The sequence below is a fragment of the Buceros rhinoceros genome, unplaced genomic scaffold (assembly GCF_000710305.1).
Source record: "Buceros rhinoceros silvestris isolate BGI_N320 unplaced genomic scaffold, ASM71030v1 scaffold10892, whole genome shotgun sequence".
NCBI classification, from domain to species: domain Eukaryota; kingdom Metazoa; phylum Chordata; class Aves; order Bucerotiformes; family Bucerotidae; genus Buceros; species Buceros rhinoceros.
This window is the reverse complement of record NW_010398352.1, coordinates 100,403-111,843: the sequence shown is the minus strand read 5'-3', so window position 1 is coordinate 111,843 and position 11,441 is coordinate 100,403. Positions and strand designations below refer to the sequence as shown.

The 11,441-nt window shown below is 41.8% G+C and overlaps 1 protein-coding gene across 1 annotated transcript in view; it reads left to right on the top strand.

Moving 5' to 3' along the window:
* Nucleotides 1–1,670: 1,670 nt before the first annotated feature.
* LOC104488967 (sodium channel protein type 5 subunit alpha-like) overlaps nucleotides 1,671–11,441 on the top strand; it is a gene marked incomplete at its 5' end in the record, with an annotated part of 56,509 nt that continues 46,738 nt past the window's right edge. Inside the window, 2 exons of the mRNA XM_010131075.1 lie at nucleotides 1,671–1,829; nucleotides 8,528–8,648. Of these exons, the coding sequence (XP_010129377.1) occupies nucleotides 1,671–1,829; nucleotides 8,528–8,648 (280 nt within the window). The remainder of the gene's footprint in view (nucleotides 1,830–8,527; nucleotides 8,649–11,441) is intronic.

Genomic DNA, 11,441 nt, shown 5'->3' with positions numbered 1-11,441 from the left:
AACTCAATGATTACGGAGCAATCTCTGGCCTGTGAAGATCAGTGCTAAACTGTGCCTTGAAATTGTGTGTAATACATTCTTATGCAGGAGGTACAGGCTTGGACATGCATAATTTAATTTATTAAAGTCAGAATATATTTTAGACCACATGCCCTCTGAAGCAGGAAACAAGTAATTTGATTTTAAATTAATTTGCTAGAAACACAGAACGACATTTGAAAGGACTGGTACAAACCCGACAGTCCAAAAGTATTTATACGGAGAGCAATTTGCTTAACCAACTGCTTCCTTTGTGTCATCTGTTCTTTCAGATAGTTATATTTGGAATAAAGTGTTTTTCTGCTCCTGGTACCTCTTGAGGGACTTCCTGTGGTGTTGTGGCTTTAGAACTGAGGCAGGTAGGCTGCGGCTCCCTGGGGAAGGGAACTCACTTAATACATGAATAACGTTGAATGTCAGTCAAGCCCAGGAAAAAAAAAAAAGAAAAAAAAAAAGGTGGGCAAGTGAAAGATAAATAGGTTTAAATAATTACTGTTGAAATCCTGTTATGCTTGTAATTTTTTTCTCAGCATGGAAGTCCTTCTGTAAGCAATTCAGCACAAGCCTTTGAAACCGGCTAGAGTTTTATTAATATTTTAGTAGCAGTGTTAGTAATGGCACGAACAATGGTAGTGCTGTGATGAGCGATGGAGTTTTCAGAGAAATCCCTGTCTTAGGTGAATCAATAAAGCCACACTGATTTACACCAGCGGTGAACCTGGGACGCCAGATGTAGCGGCCAACCCTGCAAACACGCTCTCCTCTGCCGTTAGCCCTGGGAGTAGTTCTGGAGAGCTCAGCAGCAATAATCATCACCGCAGGAAGAAGTGGCTGGATTTAATGGCACTATTCATACTAGCAAGCAGCGGCTCTAGTCAGGTGTGTTTGCAGAAAAAAAATTATTGCTCTGATTCCAGAGTCCATCCTTTTCAGGGAAGCGCTGAAGGTTGTGCTCTCCTTTCAACCTGCGGTTAAGCCCCGTTGGCATCCGTGGGCACAAAGTAGTCTTCAATGTTTTGCAGAATAGGAGCCGCGTACCTTGATGTGTTTACCTGCAGTTTTCCCACATCTACTTTTAGATACCTTTTATCCCTTCCAGCGAACTTTGCATTTTCCTCCTCTTCAGTATCGTGTCTCCTCTGGGTGGGGTTTTTTGCACACTGTTTCAAGCAGGCTCGTGGCACAGTGTGGGGTATTGCACTCGTGCCTTTCACCAGCTGTAACACTCAACATCGACCGCCTCATCGTGCAGCTTCAGCGTACACCCCTCCGTTACCGGACCGAACTGCAAGTACCTCTCAGTGTGCCTCGGGTCACTGGGGGAAGCTTATGTCTCAAAACCAGACTCAAAATGGAGATTGCAAGGGAATTACTTCCCACCCTGGCAAGAGCAGCTCACAAAAAAAAGCTGGCCTGTTCGCATTTCTGTTTTCTACAGCCAAGTATCTTGACATATTCGGTTGCTAAAGCTCAAACCTTACAGCATAAGCTTGTGTTATCTTGTATCTTGCCATTTTCCTTAAGATGTCGACCACTGACAAGCACAGTGCAGGCTGTTTTCTTTTCTAGCTGGGGAGTTCTCCTTAAGAAATAAGCATGCAATCAAAGAAAGAGAAAATAAACCCATCTAGGATTATTTCCAGCAGGAAAAACAGCCGCAGCTGAGGGGGCAGCGATGCCAAAGCCCAGGCCTCCGGAGTCAGAACTCTGAGATTTGTGAAGAGTTAAGTGAGTTGCACGTGGATAAGCAGTTGAAGGCTGAGCCACCACCTCCAGTAGGGCAAAAAGAGGTAACAGAAACAACTTTCCTACCTGATACTGCATGCAATTTGTGGCACCGGCTCCGTAGTGCATGTCACTGATTCATGTGGGGTTTATGGCATGTAAAAATACCTGTTTGTCAAGTGGTAGGAAAGCAATAGTACGCAGTAGGTTTTACAGTCTTAGCAAAGAAGAGAGAGGATTTTGTCATTAAAAATTAATTGGAAAGCTTGGACAATGTGCATTACAAATTAAGATGGGGTTCTAAGAGGGTTTGGAAAAAAAACCCACAAAATCATCACTAATGTTACTGTCTCGCTTCAGGAACAAAGGTGTGTGTTTCCCCCTCTAAGAATGGCATCTGCTGACTTGGCAGATCTGTACCTTGAGTTCACTGGAGGACTTGTGCTCTCTGTCACAGATTACCCTTTCTTTTCCTGTTAGCACATAGACCCAAGAAAGGTGCAACAATTTATAAGCAGCTGATATGAAGTCGTTGACTAAATAGTGAGCCTTGGTATCATTCAGTTGATGTTGGCCAAAGTGCAACTCGCTCATTGATGTGTACACATTGACATTTATTTTCAGTTTGTAGGATTATGTTTTCCTTGTAAACATGAATACCAAAAATCCACATATTTGTACTGTGCACTCAATGACTCCAGGCTTTAAATTCCCTGTGTCCTACTTGCTGACTTGCTGGGGTTTTTTCCATTCAGATTTAACATTTTATTGGCATAACATTGCCTTTATTATTAGTGAGTGGTGGATTCCCCGCTTTGAAATCACGAAGTGGAGGTTTTGGGAGATGTCCTAGAATACTGGGGAATTCCATAACTCCTTGAGATTGGAGCCAGTGGTGGTTTTGGGGGACTGAATTAATGAAAGGCACGGGATGACATAGAATCAACACATATCACACTTCTCCCAATTCCTCTATAAAACTGGTGGCAAGCTAGTGCCCAGCAAAAGCAAACCCATGGAGAAATCTCGACAGCAGGAAACAGACCCGCCATAGAGCCAGAGCTCACCCTCTCCAGGCCTGCTGATTCATATGGGGGGGGATTTATTGAACTAAATGTAGACATCTGCACCTGAACATGCCATCTGAGGTCACTTTACAGTGAATGAGAATCTGGAGCCAATGTAGGTGTGTAAACATGTCTCATCTCTGACTGAAATCAACATTTAAATTAGGTTGGGTGAATCATCTTCTAAAAGTGCCTGTTTCTCTCCATTGACTAAAAGGGAGCCCAGGGTAACTAGGTGAGTGGCGCACTTAGGTGAGCTAATTCCTCTCCTCGGTAGCCAGAAGTCCTCTAGCCATGAAACATTATTTAAGGAGCAATCATCCTTGCCAGAATACTTCTTGGCATATTGAACTTCAGAAAGAAAAGGTCCCAAACTTAAGAAAAGGAAACTCAAATATTTGGTACAAAAATCTCAGGAAAAAAAAATTATATAAATTTACCAAAGAACCCCAGAACTTTAAAATAATGAGATGAAGCATGATAACTAGGAGGAATTAGAAGACCATTCCAGGAATTTTTTCTCTCAGGAGGTTAGGTATTCTTCATGTTTAAATGTCTGTTTGAGATAAACAAACCCTATGATCCTAACATGGAGTCTGGAAAAGTATGTCCTTTTTCAGTGCTATAACGAAATGTCATGATAAATCAGGAACATTCTAGCCATGATATATTCAGCAACATCATGATAAAGAAATAATCCCCATTTCCTCCCTCAACTTTCAAAAGGTCCTGGGTCACAAATGTCACCTTTCTATGGTAGAGTATAATTGATTCTATTTGTGTCTGCTTAGAAGGAGGTGGAGGAATATGGCAATAATCCAGGGATGACTTGAAATCAAACAGAAGTTCACATGAGGCTATGAATGCCAACGTGAAAGAGCAAAGCCCAAAGGATGCTATTTTTGAAGGCTGGATCTTGCGTGGACATTACATACTTACAGTCCTCCTGTTCAGAAGTAGTCTTTGTGCTGGCACATGAGGACAGGCTAATCATCTTTTTGATGAATGACCCAAGAACTTGCAACTAGCCAAATAAAGCAGGCAACTCCGAGGAAGTCGCAGATTTGGTATGCCCAAGAGGCAGGGCTGGAGTGATTCAGTCAATAACAGGAAGCATTGAATGTGTTCTGAATAAAACACTGTTGATGTCAGTAAAGGATACATTATGCTATTAAAAATTCATCCTATATAAATCGTCAGAAAGACAACATATAAATAAAATCATTGATGTCACAGGTGGATAAGACCTCAGAGGACAAACTGGTTGATTCCTCTGCCCAAACACTGCCCCATAAAGTATTTCATGCAGCTTTGTGGAGTCTACCTTTAAATGTATCAGGCAACTTAGATTTTTTCATTTACCAAAGGGAACGATTCACTTGCTTAGAAAAAAATCTCATATCTGTGTATATTGCCTTAATAACCAGCCCCTCCCCTCCCTCCCCCTTTTTTCCCCTTTCAGAGTACCATTTCATTACTCTCTTTTAACAATTTTATCCATCATTCCCTTTTAATGAATTAATATAACTTAATTTAATAGACTGTTATTTGCTTCCTTTTGTCTTTGGCTTACTCCCTGAAGTTACACGCTGTTTTCCGTTCATTTCATTATTTCTTGTGAACGAGTATCTCTGTGCCCTTCATCTAGCTTTTTTACCTCTTTGTTTGCAACTCCCTCAGTTGTCCCTTTTTGGATCTGTTTTGCCAAGAATTAAGCACAGTATTCCAAATACAACTTCCACAGCACCGCAAAGATAGGGAATAGTATTTCATACAGCTTTTCTGCATTGTTATATCCCACTGCAAAATCACATCTGATTTCTTAAAATTACTCCAGGTTGCCAGGTTTTCCATCAAAATTTTCCTGGAACTTTCTCATTTGTGTGGTTTTGAGTCAAGTCCCACTTTGCTGTGTTCTCTCCACGTTTCACTTCTCTTTTTCTTTCTGCTTCCTTGGTTTCAATACTCTCTCCAATTTAATGTTGCTGGCTAACACGAGGATTATATCAGTGAGCACATCTTCTGTATCTTTAGTGACGAGAATACTGACTCTAATTGCTACAGATCTCCTCTGAAAACAAAGTTTGTTGTATTTGGGTCCTTAGGATGGCTTTTCTCCACGCAGGAAGGGGTGAATCCAAGCCAATTGCAACTTATTCTAAAAGTAAACATTTCTGTAATTGACTTCCAGGTATTTCCTTAAGGTTTATGTATCATATGTCAATTTAATAGATTAAGGATGTGATTTTCAGAGGTGAGGGATGGAGGGAGGAAGGGAGGTAAGAGAGTTAAACCTTGAGCAAACATCAGCTTTCAATGAGATTTCAGCATCTCTCTGCTAAAGACTTTTTGAAAAACCCATTCAGGTCCATTTGCCAGTATTACAGGCACAAGCAGTGGGTGTGGAAGCCCCACCCGGATACTTAAAACAGCCCGTCCACCCAAATGCCCTCTCAGTATGGATTTCTGCTCTAGTGGGAGCTCTCCCAAAGGGGCTTCTGATGGATGCCGTTGCCTCTGCCTGGTACACCTCCTCCACTCATTCCAAGAAAGAAAGAGGAGAATCTTTATTTGTCATTTTTGCCTCTTTTGGCCTCTTTGTACCCGTAGCATACAGGAGTACCACCTTACTGCCTTTACGTCTCTGTAATGTTTTCCTCCAAACAAGCACTCTCCTTTTCTCCTCTGAGACTTTATTTATTTTACTTTAATCACAGGCTACAGCAAGTGTTTAGTGATCTGTGATTCCCATGATTATTCCCTTTTCCGACTCTCTAAGCTCCGTATTGTGTTTACTTACTGCTGCTCTCCTGGGCTGTTTCCAGTTTTCCATGAGCGTTCTCTATCGATCGCTAATGGTGTGTTAACTCGGTGTATTGGATCCCTTTATGCCCTGCAATGTGCCTTGTCTGGATCTCCTGATTTGAGTATCTTTCAGGCTTTCTAGCTATTTCTCTGATTACATTTGCATTAATTCTAATAGGGTCTCCCCCCTCCTTTTATTGATCCCCTTGTTGCATTCTTTTAAAAAGAGTTAATTTTCTTAGGCAACTGAATTTTGATTAGTTCCATCTCCCTTATCAATTGTTATTATGTCTCCAGCTCTTTTCTCCCATTACTGAATTCATGAAAACCTTCTTAATCCCTTTAACCTTTCTGGCAAAGAGTAACCTTTGCTTCTTTCCTACAAGCTTTCCTAATCTTTCCCTCCTCTTCCATATGTGTGGTTCCTTCTTTTTCTAATCCCAGTTCAGGCCCTCAAACCTTTGTCTAGTGTCTTCTGATTCCATGTTTGCTGCCTGATCTTCTTTGAAGGCTTTTCAGAAGAAATCCTGTCTGCTTTGTCTTGCATGTTCCCCACCTCCCTTTGACGCTGATGGATTCTAATATTTTCTGAAAACTCCTCCTGATAAATAACTCTTCATTAATTCTTAATTCTTTAAGATGTCTTTCTTGTAGTCTATTATAATTGCACCGTATTGTCTTCTGTGGATTTTCTAACCTGCCTCTCAGCTCTCTCATTGACGAAGTTATCAAGGTGACGTTGTTGTCACGGTTTTCTTTGATTTCTGTTTGTTGGTATGAATCGTATTCAATAAGGCCTCTTTTCTCATTCAGACCTCCTATTTTCTACATCCTACAGCTGTATATGATTTAGGACTATTTCGGTGATCTGTGTTTTGACGTCTTCGTAACAGAACAGATAATGACTAAATGCATCCCCTAATGAACAGTATCAGAAAGCTCTGACTGTGCTGTAACTTGGTATGACATTTTTTCCACCATCATATACCGTTGGTAGTCTGTAGAAAATGGGCTCTGTTTGACAGCTGCATTCTGAATATGGATTTTTTTAGAAGCTTTATCCACGTCTTTGACCTGTGCTTTCTGTTCTGACTCTCTTTCTAAAAGGTCTCTTCTCATTTGTTTGCAGTCCTTTTGAGTAGAGCATTAAAAACCCTAGCCAAGACTATGACCTTCTGGATGCTGCAGCTAATTGCAAACAAGTAGCTTCCACCCCCGCTTGCAAGCATTTCTGGAATGTTCAGTCTTGCCCGTTTTACCCCAGGTTCAGCATTTCTCCGAATTCAGCTATAAATTTTGCATTGACTGTGTATACTCGAAAACAGAGGGCCCATTTTCACATTAATAATAAATATATAAAGCTGTACCTATTATCTAACTCCATCACCATCAACCTCATGAAAATAATATGTGTATGTGCCATCTCTCATATAACTATCTCACAGGTTGTTTAAAAGCATGGGTAAGTATTATTGTCCTCATTATTTTAAATGGAGACAACAGTATTGCAAGATAAAGCACAAAAGATTTCAGCAGGTACTCAGAGAACAGAGTAAGACCATAATGAATAATCCACCTCCCCTGACTCCTGCTGGAAACAGTTTTGCATTGATATGACCTGTAGAAGGCACCAGTTTTGGTGTTGCCCAGTTATAACAGATAGTGCTCTAACACAGAAAAAAACTGATCAGGGCTGGGCAAATATTTGGACTTTCACTTCAGTGGCCAAGTTGAATAATCAAGTAAAATTTTACTTTAACACAAAATAGAAATGTTTTATTTTGACTGAAATAAAATATGAAAAATAAATCCTATTTTCTTCTAAAGAAATGGTTTTTATCTTCTTAAAAGAAAGTTTTGACCTGAAATGAAATTTCTATTTCATATTTGAGTGACTTATTTAATCATGCATCGTATTCCTTTGAACAGCAAATTCAGGCTCTAAAACATTTTTAAAAAAAATATATTCCCCAGAAATTTTTACCCAGGTCTACTTGAGAGTTCCTGCTCTAAATAGATAAGACAACCAATGCTTCAGGGAGTGGGAATATTCTTGTCCCCATTTTGCAGAGGAGGATTTGAGAAACGCTGAATTTAAACAACATGGCTAAGATGGTGGTGTCAAATATTTCAGGCAAGCAATAGAACCTCTGAAAGGCTTTCAAAAGCCCTGTTCCTCCTCCTGCATCACCTTGGAATCGTAGGTGTGTGACCAGAAGTTGAGGGGCCACATCATGTAGCAGGTACAAGTTAGACCCGGGATGAGGCAGGTGGAAGACCCCTCTCACACGTGTGTGCCTATATCATCATGTGACCAAACCCCAGTGACACAGGAACTTCTGCTCAAATTGGAGGAGAAGCTGTGACAGCAGGAAGCAGAACATGGTCCTGACTGACAAGGTGCAGATTTCACCCATCAGCTGAGGGTGAGGAGCCTCAGGAACCTTCAGATGCCCAGAGATAGGTACCCAACACAGGTCATCATCTGTCAGCGTTTCAGGAGCTAGGTGCTGGTCCTCCCCATGTGAGGGTATGAGCCTCCAGGACATAAAAGCCTTAAAGTCACGAGTGACTCCATCGTTCCAAGCTTTCACTTACTGTTAGTATTCAATAGCTGTTCACTATCTTCCTACGGTTTGCTTCTCTTTTGATTTAAAAAGTAAGTTTTACGTGTTAACATTTTGTTGTTGTTCTTGTTGATGGGTCAACTGTCAGCTCACTGCAGCATAGGAAGAGCTGTCACTCGAGGAGTGGGCACCATGTGAAGTGCATGGCAATGTCTCTGTTGTGGCTTTAGCTGGGATGTTGGTTAGTGGAATAAAAACTCAGCTGCTTCCTTCGGGGCAATTGATCAATTTGTTTTCCTCATCTTTGCTCTTGTTGACAACAAGCTTGATGAAATCAGTCTTTCTGAAGGCAGCACAGTGGATTTGACAAATCCTGCAGAACTGCTGGAGCAGATCCCTGAGTTTGCTGAGGAGCTGATGGAGCCTGAAGATTGCTTCCCTGAAGGTAAGGGCCTGAATATTTCACTGCAATGCTGAGGCAAGAAAGCTCCTCTTCGCTTAGGGAACATCTCTCCAGCTTCACATGGTTCTCTGGCTGCTTGCAGTAGTATTTCGCTGGATGCACTTCATTTCTTAGGTACTGTAATGCTCCAAACACACACTCAAAATCACTTGTTACCATTAGTTGTTGGATTTCCAAGGGGAGATAAGCCAAAAGCATGCAGCTTCTGAAGTGCTAGGCTGTTTTTCATTGTAATTTGTGCCATGAAGGTGGTTTTTCTTTTTAATGTTGATTTTTCTAACTTGGCCAATGAAGATTTTTGCCAATATGTGTGCATGATCAAAGTTGGTAGAGATCTGAGCGGCTCAGGATGTTTCTGTCGCTTAAATGTGTGTAGGCAGTTAACAGAAACTGTCTCGAGAGTTCATGAGTCCCAAGGACTCTCTTCCATTTATTTTAAAATGTGGTAAGATTAGCACGCCCAGTAACATTCCCTTGACCAGGAATGGGGTATGTAAAGGATATTTTACCTAATTATTTCAGATAACAAAAAATCACAATTACGTAACTCTTTTAATACCAAAACATGCCGTAATTTTATTAATTTTCTAACAGCAGCCTGCTCCAAATCACAGTTTTAAAACTCAGCCATGTCAGAAGATCTATTTTAAAGTAAATGTATAAGGTAAAGACCATCCTAAGTTAGTTATTCTGGGTAAGTTCTATTCCAAATATTATCTCAGTCGGATTCCTCATTTTCCTTTAAAACTGGGTTAGGAAAAATAGGGTTAGCTGCATGTTAGTATATTCCCTTGAAAATTCAAGTATTATTATAAATAAAACCAGAGCTGCTCAGATGGGATGAGACAGACATGATTTGCTGGGAATTTGAATGCCCCTGAAGTCAGCAAAAATGTGCATCTCTGTATCTGTGAGAAAGATGATTGAATGAGGTAAGGGAGCCCTGAAGGGCTTACAAATGTCCCTAGGATCTAAACATTTTTTTGGCAGTTCTGCTTAAAAGCAATAGTCAAAAATTAATGCAGCTGGCTGAAGAAAGTGTGGTGTAACTGTTCTGACCCATGCAATAACATTTAGAAATTAGATCTGGTGTTTTCATTCTTTCACAATGTATTTCTTAACAAGGCTAGTGAGCAGCAATCTCTGTTGTGCACTGCGAGGTGAGAAATTGTATTATAATTGCTTAAACGAGGCAGTGCTGTAAGACTGGCGCTAGTCAGATGCCAGTCTACAAATTCTGAGACTGGTTGGCCACAACCTCCTTCCTGTTTTTGAACAAAAGAAGGCAGACATGACACAACCCATCACTTCATTCAGTGCACAGCCCTGATTCATTCCCAGAGCAGTAGCACTCTGTAGTTTGCTCTGTTTTAAGATAACCAGAACTGCCTGAATCTCCGCCATGCAGGACCGCTCAGTACCGACCCAGTTTGTCGGATCTCCTCCGCTGCTTTCAGCGGGGCGTAAGGTAGCAAGGTGTGCTCTTCTAGATGGATCACTGGAAGCAGTAAGCCAGTTTTGAAGCACACTTATCATCCTGGCAGCAGAGAAATGTAGAAACAAAGGCATTGTGGTCTGAACCCCAAGCTTTCCCCGGGCTGTATCCTCCCTTCTAGTTCTTGCTGCCTTCCCCCTGAGCGTTCCTGCTCCTGCATTCTGCCTTTTATTCCTCATCTCTGCTAGTTCCTGACCAGTTGTTGTTTAAGTTAGCATGTTTTCCTCTACTCCCAGACTGTGGTCAGCTGAGCCTTGAGCTCTGAATCGGAATTGAAGGAGAACCTGTAGGATCTTCTTCAGAGACAACTGAAGGAGAACTCTGCTCCTGTGAGAGCATTTGGAGTGCTGTGTTCAGCTCTGTGGCTCCCAGCAGAAGAAAGACATGGACCTGCTCAAGCAGGTCCAGAGGAGGCCACAAAGGTGGTCAGGGGTCTGGAGCACCTCCCCTCTGAAGACAGGTTGAGAGAGTTGGGGTTGTATAACCTGAAGAAAAGAAGGCTCCAGGGAGACCTTATAGCAGCCTGGCTGTACTTGGAGGAGGCCTACAGGAAAGATGGGGAGGGACGTTTTATCAGGGAGTGCAGAGATAGGACAAGGTGTAACGGTTTTAAACTGAAATAGGGTAGATTTAGATTAGAGACTGGGAAGAAATTCTTCACTGGGAGGGTGGTGAGACACTGGAACGGGTTGTCCAGAGAGGTTGTGGATGCCCCATCCCTGAAAGTGTTCAATGCCAGGTTGGACAGAGCTTTGAACAACATGTTCTAGTGGCAGAGGGGTTGGGCTGGATGATCTTTAAGGTCTCTTCCAAATTCTTCACTGGGAGTTTGGTGAGACACTTGAACGTGTTGTCCAGAGAGGTTGTGGATGCCCCATCCCTGAAAGTGTTCAATGCCAGGTTGGACAGAGCTTTGAACAACATGTTCTAGTGGCAGAGGGGTTGGGCTGGATGATCTTTAAGGTCTCTTCCAACCACAACCGCAGTATGATTCTATGAACCTGCTCCCAGCCCTTGGCCCAGTGCAGGGCGTCTGGGGGTTACACTTGTGGGTGACATCGTCCCTAACATATCTGCTCTGCTTTCCTGTGCACTACATAGGCAGGCAGATTTTTCAGAGCTACTGTGTAGGCTAAATGTGATCACATTCCTCATGGATTTGGCAAAAATGCATAAACTCAACATGTGAACATTCACACATAAAATTTCAAGTCAAAGTGCCGTAAACTGAAAGTCCAAATGATTCCTACTGCAAATTAACATTTGTTTTTATTTATGTA